The sequence below is a fragment of the Muntiacus reevesi genome, chromosome 1 (assembly GCF_963930625.1).
Source record: "Muntiacus reevesi chromosome 1, mMunRee1.1, whole genome shotgun sequence".
Classification (NCBI taxonomy): domain Eukaryota; kingdom Metazoa; phylum Chordata; class Mammalia; order Artiodactyla; family Cervidae; genus Muntiacus; species Muntiacus reevesi.
In genome coordinates, this window is record NC_089249.1 from 60,641,930 (window position 1) to 60,664,427 (window position 22,498).

The following is a 22,498-nucleotide window of genomic DNA, read 5'->3' on the forward strand; positions in this document are numbered from 1 at the left end:
ACAGAGATTCAGAGTGTAGAGCTAGAAAGAACACTTTTCATCTCTTTTTATTAGTCAGCATAACTCAGATACCAAAATGAGACAAGGACATTGTAAGAACAGAAATTATAAACTGATACCTTCAGTAACAAAGTTGCAAAAATCTTTGACAGAGCCTCAGCAAATTGAATCAAATAAATTATCAAAATAAAGGTACATCACAAACAAGGGGATTTATTGCAGGCATGAAGAGTTGGTGTAACAATTAAAAAAAAAATCAGTGTAATTGATCACAGTAACAGATAAGGGGGAAAACTATATGATCATGTCAAAAGATGCAGAAAAAGCATTTGACAAAATTGAACACTCAATAAGAAAACTTCCAGTGAACTGGAAATGGAAGTGTCCTCGATGATAAAGGGCATCTAAAAACCTTGCAGCTTACCTCATGTTTAATGGTAAAATTATCAAACGCTTCCCCCTAAGTTGAGAACAAGGCAGGAATATTTCCTCTCACCACTTCTATTCAGTATTATACTTGAAGGTCTAACCAGGGCAATCAAGAATGCAAGTGAAATAAAAAGTATAATGATTGGAAACTAAAAGTCCTTAAGGATTGCATATGTAGAAAATCCTAAAGAGTCTGACAGAAAAAGAAGAAGGAGGAGAGGAAGAAGAGGAAGAAGAATAAAGATGCTGGATACAGGTTAACATGCAAAAATCAACAATATCTGTGTATTTGCAATGAAAAATTAGAAGGTGAAGTTTAGAGACCAGTGCCACTTATACTAATATGAAATTCATAAAAATCCTTACATATAATTTTAACTAATGATACTTAAGATTTTTACACTAAACATTGCAAGACATTGCTGAGAGAAGTTGAAACAACTTGGTGAAATAAATACACCGTGTTTATAAGCTGAAGGACAGTGTTAAGGTATTAATGCTCCCCAAATTGATGTGAGAGTCGGTGCACTCTCAGTCACGTCCTCCCAAGCTTTTCTGTAGAGGCTAATAAGTTTATTCCGAAATGTATCTGGAAGTGCACAGGACCTAAGATTGCAGAATTCACAACGTTTTGTTGAAGGAGAACTAAGATGGAGGGCTGGACGTCCTGGTTTCAAGGTGCACCATAAAGCCGCCGTAAGCAGGGCAGCGTGGGGCAGTAGATGAGCGGAACCAGGGAGAGCCCAGAACAGGGAGAGACACGGTGGGAGGAAGTGTTTATCACGCACGTGTTTGACAAAGGGCTCCTATCTAGGGCGTGCAAAAATTCCCATGGCTCAGTATTACAAAGACAAATAGCTCAATTACAAAATGGACAAAAGACTCAGACATTTGACAACAGAAGACAGATGAATGGCCAATAAACACTTGAAAAAGCCCTCAACATCATTAGTCATCAGAGAAATGCAAATCAGACCACCGTGAGACACCACTGCTCGCTCACCAGAGTGGCTAAATTTAAAAGATTTGGCAACACTAAATACTGGCAAGCACGTGAACTCTTCCTCTCAGCTGGTGGGATATTCAATAGTAATGCCACCAGGAAGCCTGGCCGTTTCTTATAAAGCTAAGATGCCTCTGCCCTCTGACCCAGTGTGTCCATTCCCAGGTCTTTACACAAGGGGAACGGACATCGATGTTTTACACACACACACACACACATACAGACACACACACACACACACACACACACACACGTAGGAGAGTGATCACAGCGGCTTCGTTCGTGACACACACACACACACACACACACACACACACACACACACACGTAGGAGAGTGATCACAGCGGCTTCGTTCGTGACACACACACACACACACACACACACACACACACACACACACACACACACACACACACACACACACACACACACACACACACACACACACACACACACACACACGTAGGAGAGTGATCACAGCGGCTTCGTTCGTGGCAGCCCAAACTGGAAACAGCTCGAATATCTGTCAGCAGGAGGTGGGTAAACAAGCTCATACAGGGGAATGGTTTCAGCAACAATGAGGATAAATCGAAAGCACTGTGTCCCTGGTGAAAGCCAGTCACAAGCGTGCGTGCCGCGTGCGTTCGCGTAGGTGAGTCTTAGGCCTGGCCAGTGGATCAGCAGGGAGAGAGAGCTCCCCAGTGTGGGCTGTCTGCCTGCCCTGGCCTTGCGGGACGCCTGGAAGGGCACGTTCTTTATTCCCGGGGATGCTGATTCTGCCAGTGCATTTACTTGTCAAAACTCATCAGACGCTAGTTTTAGGCTTCTGTTTTTCTCCTTATGTAAATTATACACCCAAAAAAGCTAATGAAAATTTTAAAATACTGGGTAGAAAAATTTTTTTTTAGAAAAGAAAATCCCCCAAACTATAAACAAAACAAAACCAGAGTCAAAACATGAAACCAGAGTAAGTGGAACACTCACATTTTTTTGGCTCCCCTTGCAGCATCCGTGACCTTAGTTCCCTGACCAGGGTTCGAACCCGCGCCCCCTGCAGTGGCCGTGCAGAGGCTTAAGCACTGGACCACAGGGCAGTTCCTGAAGTCAGGTTTTTTAAATCTTTTGAGCTTGAGCTTCAGTTTTGAGGCCTTACCAAGTTCTTGGAACAGAAGGAAATGTTCGCCGCAGGCAGGGAGGCGAAGGGGAGAGCCGTCTGCGTGAGTCAGGCATCCCCAGAGGGCCCTGTCCTCGGGGTCAGGGTGCTCAGCAGTGGCCCCGCCCAGCCCAGGACCCTCGCGCCCAGCTGTGTGTGTGAGCGCCTGTTACCACCCAGGGCTTAAGGACCTTCCGCTTACATGTGAGAGATAAAGCATCACACCTCAGGGAGGACTGGGGCTGTAGAGCATGAGGACCATCATACATACTGTGTAAGAAAGTAGTAAACACTCTTCAAAAGCTAATTTGCCTTTTCCTGGGAAAGTGGAAGAAACACGTTCTCCTCCCCCAGGTATTCCACTCCTAGGTTATTTGCACTCAGAGCCGCACTGTCGTGAGCCACATGTGGCCGTTCAAATGAATATTATTTAGAATCTAAAGAACTGAAAACTTCAGTTCCCTCGTTCCACCAGCCACCTTTCCAGCGCTCAGGGCTCCCCTGCGGCTGGCAGCTGCCGACTAGACGGTGCAGGCGTGAGGCATTCCCGTCCCTGCACAGGATTCCTCACGGTGCAGAGGTCCTCCGTGTCCTCGGCCAGCAGCCGTGGCAGCACCGGGAGCTGTGAGGCGCGCAGGTGGCTGGCTCCTCCCAGCGGTCTGCTGGGTCAGGGGTGCTGGGCTGGCCCTCCCTGTGGTTCTGGGGCACAGGGTGGTGTAGAAAACTCTGACAGGTGTGCACAGGGGTTCCAGCGGTCCTGATTTGTAGTAGCAGGAAATGGAGAAGAGCCTGAAGACCCGTCGGCGGTGGTGTGGGTGAAGAAATTGTGGAGCCTCGAGGCGATGGAGACTCGTAGTGACCTGTAGCCACGTGAAGCAATAGCCTGTATTTCAGGGATGTGGTGTTGGTGTTTTATTTGGCTCCGCCTCGGTTGTAGCCCAAGGCATCTTCCATCTTCGTGTGGCGTGTGGGATTTTTCTTTTGGTCATTTCTGCATGCGGGATCTTTAGTTGCGAGTGTGTGAATTTTTAGTTGCGGCGCGTGAGATCTGGTCCCCTGACCAGGGATCAAACCCGGGCCCTTACGTCGGGAGCGCAGAGTCTGTGCCATTGAACCACCAGGCGAGTCCCGGGGACACGGTGCTGAATGGAGCAGGAGCCCTCGGTTCACACACTGCGTGTTACATTCGTCTAAAATTCAGATCCAGCAGGAACCACTGCAACGATAAAGGAAGTCGCGGACATGACAAACACAGCGGGGGATGGTGTTTACCTTCCAAAGACTGCAATCGGGGAGAGGGCCAGGCTGGCTTTGGGGAAAGTTGCTCACGAGAGGTTAGTTTTTCTCTTAAGCAGTGGATGGTAAGCCCAAGAGTTCTTGTTCTGTTGGTATGCTTTTATTCCCATGTGTTTAAAACATTTTGTATCAATTCAATATTTAGTTAAACAGTTTAACTAAACAGTTTTACTAAAAATAGCAAAATATAAAAGTATTGGGTTGGTCATGAATTAAGTTTTTCCAAAAAGTAAAATTGGGCACCAAAATATTATTTTAAATACCCAGAGATTCGATGAATATTTCATTCATGTAATCTTAAAGTATATTTGTCAGATTTTGCTTGAATTTTCCTTCCTAGCATTTGTTCTTCCTTTGGGGACATAAAAGGATTAGAAATAAAATGCTGGGCAAAGCTCTGCCGATCGAAGCTCAAGCAGAAGCAGAACAGGAACGTTAAGATTAAGAAGACTAAGAGAAACTGTTGAGTTAATTAAAGGCGGACATTTTATTGTAGTAAAATAATATTCAAAATATATGTCCTAAGTCACAGAGATAAGAAAACATAAAGCCAGGATCTGATAGAAAGATTACAGTTGTATGGAGAGCTTTAATTCTCTCTTATCAGTGTACCAGTTACCAAACAGAAAAAAATAATGGCCGAGGATCCGAATGGTATAATTTTTACGGTTGAGTTAATCTTTATTTACCAGGAACGCAGAGAAGGGAGAATAGCTGGACTCTGTTTAGAGGAAGTCACGAGGCCGTGTGCATCCCGCCTCCACATACGTGTGCACTGGTGAATGTGCAAAGCATGTGAATCTTCATTTACACAGTGAGGATAAGGTCGTACCCCCAGGTTGAACGTTTTCAGCACACCAGTGCCGAGTGTGGGACGTCTGACGAGCGTGACGTGTCCGTCAGCCTGCGCCCTTCTGTCCCCGTGTGAGGGGCCATGGCCCAGGCCAGGGAGCTGATCAGCATCCTTTCCTGCAGATCAGAAGGGCCGCCCCTAACTAGGTAGCAGGGACAGGGGATCTCTTTGTATTTATTATTGTCTGAATTATTTCTTGCACGTGAATATCAGCCTACAGTTATCTCACAACAAATGGTTTAGTGAAGAAACAGCCACCGAGGCCCTTGTCCCCCTGAGCTACTGGTGTGTGCAGAAATGCTCGTGCTTGTTGTTGAATCGCTCACTTGTGTCCGACCCCAAGGACTGCAGCCAGACTCCTCTGTCCATGGGACTCTCCAGGCACGAACACCGGAGTGGGTTGCCATGCCCTCCTCCAGGGGATCTTCCCGACCCAGGGACTGAACCCGCATCTCTCACGTCTCCTATATTGGCAGGCGGGTTCTTGACCACTGGTGCCACCTGGGTGCGTGTAGTCGTGTTTGTACGAGGGCTGAGGTTCTCCAGCGCCCGCCCAGGGGGAGCCGTCAGCCGCTAGTTGGGTCTGGGGAGCTGGTAGGACGGGCGGGCAGACCTCAGGGAGGGGCGGGCAGGCCGCAGCAGGTCAGAAGCTGGGCCGGTAAGAACACCCAGGGCTGATCATTGCTCTCACCAGCAACACGGGCTCTTCTTACCTGCTGGCCCAGGAACAATCCAGAAGACAAGCTGAAGGAAATACAAAACACGGTGTCCACGGGGCCTACCCATTAGAGGGCTGCCTGTAATCGCAAAGGGCCCGCAGCCCCGCGGGCATCCCTCAGCCTGGGCAGCTCGACTGATGCTCCAGGGGCTGGCGCACTGCTCCTCGCGGTGGGCACAGGGGTGCGTGCTTCCCGCGTGTGGCTGGAGGGCTCTCGGCCGCATTGTTTACGGCAGGGAAAAGGCACAGCATGTGTGGGCTCCGTCACTTGTTGGTAGGTTGGTTGAGGGAGTATGAACAGACACATGGGCAGACAGACAGACAGACACACACAGCTTTTCATGAGCACATGTGCATTTACCTATATTGCAGACAAAAGAAGAGAGTCAGTGAGAGGGTAAGTCAGACGCCAGTGGGAAAGCTGTGACTTCGGGGGAGGAGGGGCGGTGTTGGAGGCAAGCGTGCCGCCCGACTTCTCCAAACACAACTCGGTCGAGGTCCTTACTGCGGCGTCACGTGCTGCTTTTCACAATTGCAAAACCAAACTCAACCTAAGCAAGCGGGCCTTAAAAAGCACGAACAAAATTAAGATGTAAAAAGTGGACCTCGCTGCATCTCTGGTTGGTGGCCCCAGTGACAGAGAGAAAAATGACTTCAAGGAGCCTCTCAGGCAGTTTGCAGGCACAGCCTTCGCAGCATACATCTCAAACGCAAAAAGAATTGCCAAAAAATTTAAAAACTCTACTTGGGAATCAGATTGTTAGTGCTAACATTAGTGCTACCTTGAAACTATTGCTTATGTACACACATAAATACATACATTAGGGTAAAGCAAATAAGTGACTATGATAATGTTATAGGAAATGAGATTTTTCACCTAAGAGGAAAGAGAATCAAGCATAAAATCAAAGAAGGAAAAGCACTGTAATCTTAAATATAAGTCAAGACGCAGTATGAACTTGTGATGTGTTCTCTTTAAAAGAAGTAAAAATCCCTTCTTCTGACTTCCTCCACCGAAAATTATTGGGTCCTCTGACGAACCCCGGGGAAGCAGGCCACCCCCCCCCGCCCCCCCCCACTGGGAGCCTCTGTACCATTTCCTGTGACAAGGACATAGGCTCCTCAGGGTCAGGCAGGAATGTTCTAGAAGACTCTGCAGCATCTCTTCGTAGAGAGAGCAGGGGGCTTCTCCAAGACTTCTGGGGTCATCTCGGAAGCCCAATTTAAAGGGGTCGGAAATGGGCAGGTTGAACATTGGGAAATATTGTGATGGCAGTGGATTAAAACACACCCAATAATGTTGAAGTCTTTGAGACCATCGTGATTTCTAAATGAAACCCTCGCCAGCTCACCTCTGAAGCTAGCCCACACGTCATCTGTAAACACAAGGACCGACTCCTGGGTGCGTTTCCATGTTCAGCTCACAGGAGGCGCTGTTCTCTCTCCTCAGTGTTTTCTGCCAAATCTGGGAATGCCCTAGAGAATGGCCATTAGGTGAATGTGGATTCTTTCTGCTCAAATTAGTTTTGAAGCAATAACAGTCTTATTCTCAGCCTTATTTGCAAGGGGGCTGGTTTAAATCCTGAACTTCCCTTGTTAGCTCAGCTGGTAAAGAATCCACATGCAATGTGGGATACTTAGGTTTGATCCCTGGGTCAGGAAGATCCCCTGGAGAAGGAATAGGCTACGCTCTGCAGTATTGTGGCCTGGAGAATTCCATGGACTGTTCAGTCCATGGGGTCGCAAAGAGTCGGACGCAACTAGCAGTTTTCACTCACTCCTCGTGTAAATCTTGGCTCCGGGTTGGTGCTTGAGGGCCTTTGAATGTTCGGTCGTTGGGAGCTGACAGGCTTTGTCCGTAACTGGGAGCGGGAACACGGCCTTCCTTCCCTTACTCAGCATTTTGGTCATTTGCTGAATGTCCACTGTGTGTGGAAGCTCTGGGTCAGCTCCCGGGGGAGACCCAGGAGAGGGCAGGGTGGGTCCTTGTCCCCAGAAGCTCAGCGCAGGCGGCTTTCAGACCTGACTCTCTGACAGCCTGCTGGCAGCTGGTTAAGAGTGAAGAGTCTGGGCCGGTGACCCGGAGATGGGTTCTGCTTCTGCGTCGTGCTCAGAGCGGACATCTGTTGGTCCGTCTGAGCCTGTCCACCCGGAGGCACGTGTCCTGGTGCCAAGCACTGAGCAGCGTGAGGACGCGGGGGCGTGAGGCCCGGCTGCTGCCTGCAGGGAGCCCTGCATCAGCTGGACGTCGTGATTTCTCAGGACGAACTCACACCCGCTACCACCATCTGCTCCCTAGTCCCCTCCTGAGTAACTTCCGGGACCCCAGTCCAGGGGATGGAAAACCTGATGTTTGGCCCAAACCCATGTCCCTTGTTGCTTTGTTGTAGCAGATGAGTGGTCGGCCCCGTCCGGGGGCACAGGCCCCACGGGGCCTGCAGGCCACGACGGCTCTGCTCTGGGAATCCGCCTCGCTCGTTTGCTGCAGAACGAGAGTTTACAGAGACCCGCTCTGAGGCTGCTGGCCATGCGGGGATGCTGGCAGAGGTGCGCGTCCAGAGACCACCCCCCACTTCTGGAGGCGCGTGTGTGGCCCTGGCCCCCTCCGGGTCCTGCCCCTGCAGTGCAAACCCTGGGGCCTGTCCTGACGCCCTGGGGCCTGAGAGTGCGTCTGCGGCCCAGCGCTCCGTTCACACGGAGGAGCCCGAGTTCACCGGGAGCTGAGCTGCCTGTCCGTCTTTCGGAGGTTTCATACTCGGGCTCACAGCGACAGACATCGGTGTATCAGCTTTGTTCTTGGGCTCCGTCCTGCTGCGGGCTTGGTGCTGTGCACGTAGACATGGCACCCTCTCCCCAGAGAGTAGACGTGCGCTCTGTCCCCCCTGATGAGCCCGTGGCGGCCGAGGCCGGGGGAGCTGGGGTGGGCCCGCTGCCCTGCCTGGGAAGGCAGAGGGGTCCCTGTGGACCCGTGTCTTCAGCAGGGGAGGCCTTCTAAGGAGCGAGCTGCACAGGCATGACCTGGTGTGTTGGGGGGGACACAGCAGTGAGCCCAGGAGGGAGACGGCACGGGCCTCAGGGTCAGTCAGGACGGGGCGGGGCGGGGCGGCCAAGGAGGGGGAGCCTCCGGAGAGACTGGGGGGAGGCGGGGCTGGGGCTTGACTCGGGGTGGGGGTCCCGGTTCTGAGCACGCTTGCCAGACAGGCAGGGTGTGCTGCCCACGCGCTCCCGGCCAAGCCTGTGGACTCTCGGGCGTGCCGGCCTGCTGGCCCAGTGACGGGCAGTGTGTGCGTCGTCGCAGGGCTGTGCTGGGAGCCTGGCTCGTTCACCAGAAGCTGCAGCTCACTCCCTCTCGCTGACCTTTCTGCTCTCCTGGCTCGGTTCCGTCTACAGAGAGAACTGAAGCTTTGAGTCGTTAACTGGTGTGATGTCATTTCTTGCTTCAAAGAAAAACTACTCAGGACCCACAGCAGGATCTTTTCCCTTTCAGTTGCCAAGGGTGTCCTTGACCAACGTGAGCAGCAGCACAGAGCCTCGGGTCGGACGGCGCAGCAAAAAGGCTGTAAGGGTGTGCCTGTAGACCTGTACTGGTCCTTCGGCTCACGGAGACGCCCGGCCGTCAGGGGGGCGGTGTTTACCTTTGGGGAGTGGGAGGGTCTGACGCGGGCAGCTGACTGGGTGATGCTGGCTCTAGCCCTGCGGTCCTGCAGAGCTAGTGTAATTCATGGGGTTTTGACAGCAGCATTCAAACAATCTCTTTGATTTCATCCATAAAGGAGACGCCTTTGCAGGCAGTGCGACGCTCATGATGCATGAACTTGTGGCTCCCCATCCCCCAGACGTCTCCTGGAGGTGACGGGCGGTCCGTGCCCCAGGGCCCGAGTGGCACGCAGTCTGCTTCAGTGGCTGTGCTGGATGCCCTGCCAACATGTTTGAAGCAGAGCCACTGTTGGTTTGGCTCTTAACTGGCTTTCACTGGCGGCCTTTCTGCATTTAAGGATCAAATCCTTCCTTGTGAATCAGAGCCATAGAAGCTTGTCACTCCTCATGGACTGTCAACTTTTCTGTTGAATAACTGAATGTTTAAACCACCCGTTTGTCGTCTAAGAGGACCGAAGAACGTGGCACTAGACAACACCATTCCCGATCGTGGACGGGTCATGATCTGGGTGGCGGTTAATTTTGTGTGTCAGCCAGGCTGGGCCATGATGCCCAGATGTTTGATCAATGTTCTGGATGTTTCTGTATAACTTGGATGAGTGTAACCTTTAAATCAGTGGACTCTACATGAAGCGGACTGCCCTCCGGAGCGTGGGTGGGCCTCATCCAATCAGCTGAAGGCCTGAACGAAACAAACGCCAACCTCCCCTGAGCACGAAGCTGTTTTGCCTCCAGAAGGGAAGGTCTTTACAGTTGAACAGCATCAGCTCTCCCGTGGGTCTCCAGCCCGCTAGACTTCCCCAGCAGATTTTGGTCTTTCCAGGCTTCTACAGTCAATCTGTGTGTGTGTGTGTATGTGTGTGTGTGTGTGTGTGTGTGTGTGTGTGTTGGGACAACACAGCGTGCACGCGCACACACACACACATCCTGGTGGTCCTGTTTCTCCAGAGAATCCTGATACAGCGTCACCCTAGGAGTAACAATTCATTAGGAACTTTAGAAGAATTTTTCATATTCTCTGTTATTTGGTGCTCTTTTTCCGGCTTTAAACGCTTCCTCAGAGTTGGGAATATTGATACGTCAGAGCAGCCACAGGCGGGTCACTGTCCCTCTCCCAGACCAGCCCTCCCCGTTGGAGGCGCGTCCCACCAGTGACTCCCGGCATGAATGACGGGCCGTGACCTTTGTCACCCAGCCGTTGGGAATGCCCTGAGACGTGGACAGACACATGCCAATGAGTATCCGGCGAGAGCTAATAGAGGCTGGCGTAGAGATAATAGATCAGTCACGGTGAGGCCGGCTGGATGGGCACCAGCTCATTTATGCCTCGGGACCCGGCTGCATAATGAAATGTGATTTACAGTTCCATTACGGAACCAGGCCCCAAACGCGCGGGTGTCGCTGTGAATTTTAAGATGGCCGTGCTCTGCATCCGAGGTAGGTAATTGTGTAACGCACTGGCCCGGTGATGAATGTTTCAAAGGAAGTCATCGCGGGGGTTTTGCTGGCACAGCTGAAGTTGGTGCTCTCGAATCTGCACAAAGAACTGGGAACAATTCCCGTCGTTTGAATGGCCTCAGAAATCCATCTACGTAAATACACATGCTCGGGAAAATCTCTTGTGCCAGAAGGCCACTCGGTTTTATTTCAGGGCCAAAAATTATAAGGAAAGTTTAATGATGCAATTAAAGGTGAAAAATTGTTCCTTTTATCACTGTTTCTCTATTATAAAAAATAGAAGGAAAACTGTTTCTTTGCCTGATTGCCTGATTTTCAAAAAGGGTGTCTCTCACACAGCTCATTTGCATTTAGCTAATCGTGTAGTCGTTTCAGACTTCCATTCTGTCATTTTATAAGCAAACCTCGATCCACCGCAGAGCCTGACACGCAGTTTGAAGAAAACTCGCAACGTTAGGAGGCGTCCAGGTTCATCCTCCGCCTCCAGCCAGTGGCTGGGGGAGAGGGGAAGGGCCGAGAGACCCAGGGACAGTGGTGCTGCGTTACGTTCTTCTCCTCTGAGCTTCTCTCAAAAGTCAAGGCTTCTCCCTGGGGGTGAAAACGGGCCAGCAGCCCCGCCCCGACTGACAGAGGTCAGAGTCCAAGGGGGAGGGCCCCCGAGGCCAGGGTCTGAGTGACAGCGGGGACCCTGGGCCCGATGACGCCCCGAGCTGGCCGGAGCCCCAGGAGGCAGTGGTCCCGCACTCAGCGGCCCTGCAGGGACCACTGCCAGGCGCCCCCCCGTGTTTCTCTTCTGTTTTGACCGTAAGAGGTCTTTTTAATTCTCGGTTGGAGTCTAGTTGATTTACAATGCAGGGTTTCTGCGTGCAGCGATGTGAGTCAGTCATACGTGTGAGTCAGTCATACATGTGAGTCAGTCATACGTGTGAGTCCATCACACGTGTGAGTCAGTCGTATGTGTGAGTCAGTCATACATGTGAGTCAGTCGTACGTGTGAGTCTGTCATACGTGTGAGTCCATCATACATGTGAGTCCCGTCATACGTGTGAGTTTGTCATACGTGTGAGTCCATCGTACGTGTGAGTCCGTCATGCGTGTGAGTCAGTCATGCGTGTGAGTCCGTCATGCGTCTGAGTTTGTCATACATGTGAGTCCGTCGTACATGTGAGTCCGTCGTACGTGTGAGTCAGTCGTACGTGTGAGTCTGTCATACGTGTGAGTCCGTCATGCGTGTGCATCCGTCATGCGTGTGAGTCTGTCATACGTGTGAGTCCGTCGTACGTGTGAGTCCGTCGTACGTGTGAGTCCGTCATGCGTGTGAGTCAGTGATACGTGTGAGTCTGTCATACGTGTGAGTTTGTCATACGTGTGAGTCCGTCGTACGTGTGAGTCCGTCATGCGTGTGAGTCCGTCGTACGTGTGAGTCCGTCATGCGTGTGAGTCAGTCATACGTGTGAGCCCGTCGTACATGTGAGTCAGTCATACGTGTGAGTCCGTCATGCGTGTGAGTCCGTCACACGTGTGCACACAGCCCCTCTTTTTAGCGTCTTTCCCCACTTCGGCCATTGCAGAGCCCTGAACGCAGCCCCCTGCGCTGCATACGCAGCAGGGCCTCGTCGTTTCTGGGGAAGGACATGGCGGCCACTCCAGTGCCCTTGCCTGGAGAAGCCCACGGACAGAGGAGCCTGGCGGGCTCCAGTCCACGGGGTCGCAGAGCGTCGGGCACGACCGAGCGACCTCACTTTCACTTTGTTGTTGTTTGGCCTCTAAGTTGCGTCTCTTCTGTGACCCCGTGGACCGCAGCCCGCCAGGCTCCTCTGTCCGTGGGCTTCTCCAGGCAAGGGCACTGGAGTGGGTGGTCATGCCCTCCTCCAGGGCATCTTCCCGACCCAGGGGTCAGAGGCGTGTCCCCTGCACTGCAGGCAGACTCTTCACCGCTGAACCACCGGGGAAGCCCACAGTAGGTCCTTGTGAGTTACATATATTCTAAAGGTCTTATGTGTAGAGAAAAGTGCAGTTAATAACGCGGTGCATGCCTGTACACTGACACCCAGGTGTGTCAAATCTGACAGTTCGTTTATCATTTTTGTTTCAGATCGTTTATTACTTATTTAAAAATTTAATTTCACATACACCATTGAAGCTTCCTTCCTCATTCTCCGAAGATAACCACTACCTTGAAATCGGTTTTTATAAAATTTCTACATGTGCTTTTTTTTTCATTTTCTTCACATACATATATATCCATAAACAATTTGTATGCTCTTAGTGAATATTCTGAAACTTTTTATAAACAGCATCACACATACTCTTTGGCGACTTGCTGCTTGTGTTCCAGCTTTATTTTTTAATACTTACTCATCTTGGTGGATGTCGTTGTATTTCATTCATTTTCAGCCTTTATAGTTTCACACTGTATGAATGTGTTATAACTCATCCATTCTCCTGTTGAAAGACATCTGAGCTGTCTCTGAGTCTTTTGCAGTTGCCAGCAGTGCACAGTCTAACGTTCGTGCCCACGTCTCCTCACCCTCTGGCTCAGGGGGTGCCCGGTGTAAGACGGGGCTTTTCTGGGTTACAGGAGGTGGCCATCTCGACATTACGCGCCCTCCAGTGAGGCGTACCCCCCCAGCACGTGCAGAGTTCCTTTCGGCCCACATCCTCCCCTGTACGCTGCAGTCTTGACAGTTCCTAGGCTTTGCCCGTTTGAAAAACTTGAGCTGACTTCTTCCTTCTGCCCATCTTGCTCTTTGCATCCCCGCTTGCCCGCGAGTGTGAGCAGCTTGCCCGCGAGTGTGAGCAGCTTGCCCGTTTTCACTGACCACTCAAGGTGTGTTCATATCCTTGGCTTGCTTTTCTTAGCAGGTCACTTGTCTTCTTTCGGTTTCGTAGGCGGGTTTTATAAGGAGACGCACGTTGTGCCTGCTAGTCCTCTGTCAGTCACATGTGCGTTGCAGGTAGTGTTTGCTCGTCCGTCACTTGTACATTTACTATAATTCTAGTTCCTTTGTCACAGAGGAGTTTTAAATTTTTGTGTTGTCAAATTTACTGTTTTTTTTTTTTTAATTGATGCTTACGCTTTTAAGGTTTTACCTTTGCGGGCTTCTGTGTAATCCTCTTTGAATTGGGGCTTATGGCATGAGGTAGGGATCTAATTTTACTCTCTCCGTATGGGTAGCCGGCTATTTCAGTATCATTTATCAAATAATCCTTTTCTTCCCCAGCTGGTCTGCCCACCCTTGTCTGCCAAAGACAGATGTCCACATTAGCATTAGATTTTGGATGTCTGATCCGATTGGAATGGGAATGGGGCTTTGATGTGGTCATTTCCAAGTGCATCCGGGATCTTCTGTGAATTGTCTTTTCCTCAGCTAGAGAGGATTATGATTTTTAAACATGGTATTTGTTATAGGAACAGCGTTTTCTCCTTGACCTCCAGAATTCCCCAGCCTCAGAATTCTGAGGGTGAACATTTGGTAGGAGACTCTGCTTCCAGGCTTGTTTCTCAAAAAAGTGGTGGACAGCACACTGCCATCCAGCCGCAGCCCTGGCCTCCCTGGCGGCCGTTCTCTCGGCCCGATGTTAACCAGCAGCGTGCTCTGAGCCCCCGCCACCCTGGTGCTGGAAGTCCGGCCACTTCCCCTACGCGTGAGCCTTGCAGGGTCTGCCTGAAGGAGCTTGGTAAAGTGCGGAAAACAAACCAGGAATTTCATGGCGCTCACGGGAGCCCCTGGCACTGTGACCCCGTCTGGTCCTAGAGCGCCCTGTTTTCTTAATTAGTGAGTAAGACAGGGTGACATTGAGATGATCTGAAACATGATTTGCCAGAATGTTCTCTTTTGTATTAACCAGAACCATCAGAATCTTGAAGAAAATATCCCTGGCCTGCTTGTTAAAGGGTCGGAGTGTTTGCTCTGCAGACTGCCTGGCGGCCTGAGGGGGCTGGAGCGTGGCCTCCACTGCAGGGAGGACGGTGTGCGGGCCGGGGGCGCTCCCTGTGGACTGGTGGGCTCTGCCCGTGTCCCACCGGACGTCCTAACCCTCCACACTGCGGCTGGGTCCCCCGCCTGTGGGCTGATGGAGTTGGGCTCCGGGAAGAGAGCCAGACTCGGACAAGCCTGTCCAGACCAGGCTCACCTGGTTTCTGAAGCCACCCGGCTCGCAGGGGTTTTTCCCAAGTGCAGGTTCCGGGCCCAGGGCTGGGGCTGGGGGTGCAGGTGGTGAGCGCAGGGCCAGGCCGGCAGGGAGGCTCACCTGGGGAGGAGGCTGGCCCGGTGGGATGGGGCCCTGATGCCTCGAGGGGCTGCTTCCGCTGAATCTCCGACAGGGGGAGGTTTCCAGCCCAGTAGTGGCAGGGTCACAGGGACGGGGGCTGAGACTGTGGCAGGGCGCTCCCCACTGCCCCGCCTGCCTCTCCCCGGGGCTGCAGGAGGACACGAGAAGCTGGTGTCTGCCCCTCCTGTCCCAGCATAAGCCCCCACGCACGAGGCCTGCTCATGCGGCCCATCTACTGCAGAGCAGCCTTGCCAGATCCCTGGCTTCCTTCTTCTCCCAAGTTGTCTGAAGCCTGGGGAGGCAGGAGAGGAGGGTGTGCAGCCTGGCCCAGTGCGTGGTGGCTGGATGGCCTGGTCTGGGCCAGGCCCCCCCATAGCCAGCTCTGAAATGGCCCCCACGCCGTGGCTGACCGCTGTGGTCGTCAGGGGCCCCGCCCTGGGTCTTCCCGGAGACACCGGGGATGACCGCTGTGGTCATCAGGGGCCCCGCCCTGGGTCTTCCCGGGGACCCCGGGAGTGACTGCTGTGGTCATCAGGGGCCCCGCCCTGGGGCTTCCCGGGGACACCGGGGGTGACCGCTGTGGTCGTCAGGGGCCCCGCCCTGGGGCTCCCCGGGGACACTGGGGGTGACCGCTGTGGTCGTCAGGGGCCCCGCCCTGGGGCTCCCTGGGGACATCGGGGGTGACCGCTGTGGTCATCAGGATCCCCGCCCTGGGGCTCCCCGGGGACACTGGGGATGACCGCTGTGGTCGTCAGGGGCCCCGCCCTGGGGCTCCCCGGGGACACCGGGGGTGACCGCTGTGGTCGTCAGGGGCCCCGCCCTGGGGCTTCCCGGGGACACTGGGGATGACCGCTGTGGTCATCAGGGGCCCCGCCCTGGGGCTTCCCGGGGACACCAGGGATGACCGCTGTGGTCATCAGGAGTCCCGCCCTGGGCCTTCCCGGGGACACATCTTTGGTCCCTGGTGAGTGCTGCGTGCTCCTGCCTCCCCCTGGGCTTGTTGTGAAACGGCCGGTCTGTGTGGCTGGTTCCACACCAGTCGGGAAGACCCTGATTGTAGGTGCCGGATCCCGAAGATGCTGGAGACCCCCGTCCCGAGGGAGCCCGGCCGTAGGCCCTGTGACGTGTGAGTGTCCGCTGCCTCCTGGTCTCTCCCCGCTCTGGGCAGCTGACAGTGATATTTATTGTCCAGGTTCAGCTTCATTAAAGCAGAAGCCCACTTTCCATTAGGATATGAAATTTTTATTTATTAAATTGCTATTTTAGTGTAATTTACCAAGTCATTGAAGACAAACAATCCACTTAAGTGAAGCTGTAAACCTCCGTTTTCCTCGAACGCTGTGTTCCCGTGAACGCGTGGCTCACGCTGCGCTCTGCTCGCCAGCTTGGGGAACCTCGTGGCGGCAGTTCCCCGCCGTGTTGGCACCGGGGATTGATTTCGTGGAAGACGGTTTTTCCACGGACCAGATGGATGGCTTTGGGATGTTTCAAGCGCATGGCGTTTATTGCGCACTTGAACCTGGAGCCGCCGCTGATTGACTGAAGGTACATACCCACAGCCCGGCGGAGCTGGGGACCCCTGTCTTACAGGACGCAGAATCTGCAGCCCACCTCCTGAACTCCGAGTGAGGGTGGGTCCAGGGGCTGGCCTAAGGCTGACCTCTGCACTTCCAGGACAGAGTAAAGGCTATTAACCAAATTAGCAGGCCCCTCCGTCGCAGGATACACCAAAGGATGCTGGTGTATTTTTTTTTTTTCAAAAACAGAACGTTAAAGAAGAGAGGCGATTGTAGACCAGAAGTCTCGAGAAAATGTAAATCGAGCGAGGTAAGGAGCAGTGGTGAAGCGCTCACCACGGGCTCCTGGCAGGTGATTCCCAGGCCTTCTGCCCGGTGGCCGGGAGCCCCAGGCAGGAGACTCACCTGGAGCCTGTTCAGGGCTGAGCAGGCGCTGCCGCTCGCCTGTTGGCCGCAGCTGTGGCCGTTAGGGGAGAAGGAAGGAAAGCACCTCCCTTCAGAGCCTCTGAGCGCAGCCCTGCTCTCACACGGATTTGCAGTCCCAATTCATTTCGCTTACTTGTCTACAGTGTTTCAAGCTGAAGATTTAGTTGAAACCAGTCTTGGGATAATAGCGAAGGCCTTTAGCTTCTGGCAGAAGCAAATACGAATTTTTTTTTTCTTCCCTAAAGAAAATCATTCTCGATGCATATCTCAAAGACTTCCAACAGATAGAAGTTCCAAAGAACATGTTGACAAGAAAATGAGTGAATAGTCAATCTAAGAAAAAAGGGGCTTCCCAGGTGGTGCTCGTGTTAAAGAACCCACCTGCCAATGCAGGAGATGTAAGAGATGAGGGTTCGATCCCTGGGTCAGGAAGATCCCCTGGAGGAGGAAATGGCAACCCACTCCAGGATTTCTGCCCAGAGAATCCATGGACAGAGGAGCCTGGTGGGCTACAGTTTGTGGGGTTGCAAGGTCAGACATGACTGAAGCAACTTACCGTGCATGCTAAGAAAGACGTGGAGACTTTTATTCAGGCCCACCTGAGGATAATAACCTGGGAGACAGTCTTTCAGAAAGCTCTGAGGACTATTCCTCCCAATAGAAGCTAACGCACAGGTATGTATTAGGAGATACTTGAGAGAAGGATTTATACATCAGATGACAGATTGACAGTTTACCTACTCCAGATCTGCGCGTTCGAGGCAAAGCGGTAGGTCACCCTGACCCCTTGCAGGGGTCAGGCCTGTTGTTTTCTGAGGAGGCACCTTGCTGGTGCCAGGAGAAAGTTGATGTTAGTGGGGGCAGGCGGGCCGTGTCTCCTGAGAGGTCTGGTTCATGTGGAGATGCACAGCGCACGCCAGTGAGGACTAGTGACCCAGACAGAGAGAATTTTATGTTAAACACTTTTTGTCCTGCCTTAACAATAGATTTATTTCATCAAACACAAGCTCCAAGAGGGGGAATCACTGAAGTCCGAGGAGGCAGGCTACCAAGAGTGAGGCTCAGCAGAGAACAGGCTGCAGAGACCGCAGAGTTCAGAGTTCACCTGCGATGTGCTGGAAAATAAGTTCAACATGTTCAAAGTGATGAAAAAGGGACACAGTGAGCGAGAAAGAGGGAGGAGAGGGAAACTCACAATTTACGAAACTGGTGTGAGAAGCCATGCACGTTTCAGATGTAACAGGTGAGCCGGACAGGAGCTGTGATCCAGTCGAAGAGACAACTAGTGAACTGGGAGACAGAGTTGAAGAAAGTGCGTCTCCTGGAGAGACGAGAGGTGGAGCTTATGAGCAGAGAGGTCGGGTGAAGTGGAGAACACAGGGAAAAGGCCTCACACCCACCTCACCAAGGTTCTGAGAAAATACAGCGAGCTCACGGACGTCTGCATGGGCGCATGGGTGACGGTTTTCCAAAACTGCTGGACGCTCCGCACGCTCAGGATAGCTCAAGCAGAATAAATATCACTAGGAAAACGCAGAACATCCAAGACAAACAGGCTATCTCAGAAGCAGCCGGAAAGAGGGCCTTGGTTTCCTACTGGGGAATGCAGCCCAGGACCTTGGGGAGTGAGATGAGCTGGCCTGGGGCCCAGGACAGCCATCCTGACCTCCTCGCTGGGTCTGGAACCTGCCAGGCAGCCTCGAGCCTCAGGGCCTTTGCCTTCCTCCCCCACCCTGATGTCTGCACGGATGGCCCTCTTTGGGTCTCCGTTTGAATGTCACGTTAGGCGACTGCGCACTGTATTTAACACGCCAGCTTCTCCCTGAGTGCCCCTGGTGTTTCCCATCTTTCTCTTACGCGATGTAGATTTTATTTTATTTTTTTGACTTTGTAAACAATTGTCACACAGTTCAGGTGGCACCCAGGGGACCCTAGCTGCAAATGCTGGTGGCGTTTGTCTGAACTGAGGCAGCGGCTGAGGAGGGGTCCAGGTGACCACGCGGGAGGGGCCTGCAGCGTTCCTGCCGTCCACACTTGCCGTCAGCGTCGTGGCCAGGCAGTGCCCGGGCGCAGTGCCTGCTCTGCTGCCTGCCTCCTGGCCGCGGCCAAGACACCAGCCTCTGGGGAAAGCGGGGGCCCCCCTCCCACGGGGCTGCGTGGAGTGGGGGCCCCTCAGATCGGCCTTCTGTCATCACTGCCCATCATCCGTGCAGGAAAGCCACGGGGCTTGCTCGCCCTGCACGTCCGCCGTGTCTGGCCACCGATCAGAGGGAAAACCGTCTTGTTTTAATGAGACGAGAGTCAGGAGCGAAGGCCTTGCGTACCGGCGCGCCGGGTGGCTGGTTCCGTGTTCCCCGTCGACCCTGACCTTCTCCGCTGTTCTGTCTTGCAGTCGGAACCCGAGGGCTTCGCCAATTTCCACCTGTACGTGTGCGCTGCTTTTCTCGTGAGATGGAGGAAAGAAATACTGGAAGAAAGAGATTTTCAAGTAAGTAAATGCCTTTTCAGGAAGACCCCAGGTGTGATCCCCTGCTGGGGGAGAGAGCAGAGTTAGCTTTAGTTCTCAGGGTTGTTTACAGAGGAGCTTTGGGACGTGCCGCCCGTGGTCAGCGCTGACCTGCAGGCTGAGACCCTGTGGCCGGGGTCATAGGTCACGGGGGGCCTGGGCTGTGTCCACACCAGCTTGCTAAGCTTGCTGGCACAGGCTCCCCAGAAACACCCCCTGGACCGCTGCTGTGCCCCAGGGCCCTGGGAGCCTCGTGATGGTTACGGGGAGTGGAGCGTTAGGGAAGGGGTGGGCACGTCATCAAACAGCCTGGCTGCCCGGCACTTGGGCGCTGTGTGACCCCAGGCTGGTTGCTTAGCCTCTCTGATCCACATTTCCGCAGCGGCTCTGTCCCCACTCATTAGAGGCTCTGTGCTCCCTCGACCCAGAGGCTCCAGGCGGGCTGAGTGCCTGCCCGTCCTCACCCCAAAGAGTGCTCGTGTGGTCACGTGTGGCGTTGATCCCTGGGAGGGCCGGGCCATCTGGGGTGCGATGCGGGGACCCCCGCGGTCAGGCCCTGCGCCCTCCGGCCCCTTCACCTCCCTGAGCCCCTCTTCTTCCAACTGAGGGAGGAAGGAGGCCCCGCCATCGCGGGTGGCAGCGTGGTGACAGCAGGCTTGTGCCCCTCAGCCCCCTGCTTGTCAGACACCCCACGGGCCCTGCTCGTCCTGCTGGGGGCGGTGGGGAGGACCTGGCCAGCCGCCCTCCCTGCCCCCACTGCCCAGGCCTTCCATCCCGGCCACCGGGAGACGCTGGGCGGGGAGGGCCTCTGCCCAGCCTGCCCTCCCTGCCAGCAGGAGGACGAGGTCACTTTTCCCGCTCTGCTCGGGCACATGGGGGTGTAGAGAGAGGCAGGCGCCGGCCCAGGTGACCAAGTGTGGGGAGTGGATGCAGGCCGCTGGTCCAGGCTCCCCAGGGGCCATCGTCCATGCCGGCATGGGAGAGCCTGCCGGCCGGCTGGACCATTCACATGAAGGGAGAAGGGCCAGCTTCCCGGGCGGTGGCGGCCAGCGTCGACGCCTGCGCCCAGCCGGCACTCACCTGGTGATGCAGGAGCCTGGGTCCCCGGCTGACGCTGTCACAGGGGTTCCCGCCTCGGTTTCGCTGGGGCCTCTGACTGGGGAACGGTTCCGGGAGGCCCCAGGCAAACGTTGCTCCCTCCCCGCTGCCCTGGGGCCCGCCTGGTGGGGGGAGGCGGGTAGGAAAGAGCAGGGGGCCCTGAGAGCGCTTGAGAGTGCCCGAGCTCAAGGCCCGTCCTAGGGACAGCTCGAGACCCCAGTGCTGGGCGGCTGCTGAGCCTCGCGGGCCTGAGAAACGGATGAGTTCTGGCTGGGACAGGGGCCTGGAACCACACCGAGCGACCTCGCACAGGGGCCTTGCCCCTCTGCCCGCAGTTTCTGCCACCTGCTTCCCAAACGGAGGCAGTGCTGCCAGGGGCTGCTCTGGGCGGGAGGAGGTGCGTCCGCCCCTGCTGGCCTGTTATGACTGGACGGTGCCACGCGGGCGGCTGGTGGGGACTCTTTGCAGCCTCTCAGGCCCTGCTCACCTACCTCGGGGTTCACCGGGGCCAGGGGACCGGCACAGCCTGGCAGCTGGTGCGGCCACAACTCCAAGGAGCAGCGAGAGTCACTCTCCCCCCAGCTCAGATTAGACTCAGGCCTGGCTGTCGTGGGGATGGATGGGGGCCAGGCTGTGAACGCTCAGTGTGATGTGGGGAATTGAACTAAGTGGGAAAGGCAAGGAGAACAGAAAACAAATTAAATAAAGCCCTCTGGGGCCCTGGTGGGCGCAGGGCAACCGTATGTGCGGTTGTGACACTTCAGGGAAACGGTTCTGCGTCCACGGGAGGCGGCCTGGGTGTCCAGCTGCAGAAATACCTGGGGAAGGCTCCAAGAGCCTCCCTCTGCGCAGATCTGCGGTTTGCCGCCGTGTTGTCTCCGGGACTAGTGACTTCCCGAGGGGCATCTTGAGGCGGAAGGCCCAGCGGTGCAGGCGCTGGGGGGTGGGGCATGGGCGTGGCTCCTGCATCCAGTTCCCAGAAGCCCAGTGAAGTTGGCCCGGGCCAGCGGTCTGGTTGCGTCCAGTTTCATGAGCCTCCTTGAGGGCTGCTGGGTGCCCTGGCTGGAGGGAGGACCCTTGCAGAGTGGACGGTCACCCCTGCCCTGAGCTCTGGTCCTGGAGCTCGCTGTGGCATCCGTCATGCAGGGGACCGCATCCCACCTCCGTCTGCACACCGCCCACAGACTGCACGCTGGGCGTCCAGAACCGCCTCCTCCCCCCACCCGCATCCTGCCTCCCACACCCTAGTGCCAGGGAGGTCTGAGCCCGCGCCGAGGGCCTGGTTCTTCTCCCCCCCACCCCCTGCCTGCCTTTCTCTGACCAGATTCTGGAAGGTCTTTTCGGGGAGGAGCCTCCCCACGTTCAGTCTTGTGTCCCCTGGAGGTGTGCCTGGCACGCTGACCTCGTCCCAGCCCCTGTGGGGTGTTTCAGAGTGGGACTCGGCCCAGGGCGGGTGGGTGGCCTAGGCCCCCCCCCACCTCCCAGGCACACGTGGCTGAAGTCTCCTTTGGAAGTCAGGGCACCTCCTCTCCCATGGGGATACGGACAGGCTGGGAGCTGGTGCTGCCTGCTCCTCGGCTGGCTCGTAAGCGCAGCTTCTGAAGCAGCTGACATCGAGCCTCCCCAGGAGATCATTCTGTTTTATCCAGAAGCCTAGGTGGCTTAATTTGGCCTTCCAGGACGCGGGGTCGGGGCTGGAGGTCTGACTGCAGCCCCTCTGCAGGGCTGGGTGGCCCTGGCCTTGCTGTTGGGGGGCTGTGGGAGCGGAGCACCCAGGCGGTGGTCCCTGCTGCACGGCCGTCTCCGGGGTGTGTGACCCGGCAGTGTGGGAGCAGAGATGCTCTGTGACCTTGGAAGCTTCTCCCACATGTAAGCTGGCATCGGGTTCTCGACATAGAGGAGGGCACGTCCCTTAAGCGCGCAAGGCGGCCGCATGCTGCTTGCTTTTCTTCAGTGGGGAGAGTAATTAATGTGCGGTGAACACAGCGTGGAGCTTCCACAGAAATCACGGACCTTCTCCCTGCGGCCCTCGGGAGCTCCGAGGTCTGTAAACGTTTCGGGTAAATTCATCGGTGGCTGCGTGTTTGTTGACGAGTGACCTGCCTCGT

At 54.6% G+C, this 22,498-nt stretch overlaps 1 protein-coding gene across 2 annotated transcripts in view; it reads left to right on the forward strand.

Annotated features, from left to right (window-relative positions):
• TBC1D22A (TBC1 domain family member 22A) overlaps nt 1-22,498 on the forward strand; it is a 260,473-nt gene that overhangs the window by 218,633 nt on the left and 19,342 nt on the right. For both annotated transcript variants that reach the window (XM_065945555.1, XM_065945561.1), the window contains one exon: nt 19,179-19,274. In XM_065945555.1, coding sequence (XP_065801627.1) covers nt 19,179-19,274 — 96 coding nt within the window. The remainder of the gene's footprint in view (nt 1-19,178; nt 19,275-22,498) is intronic.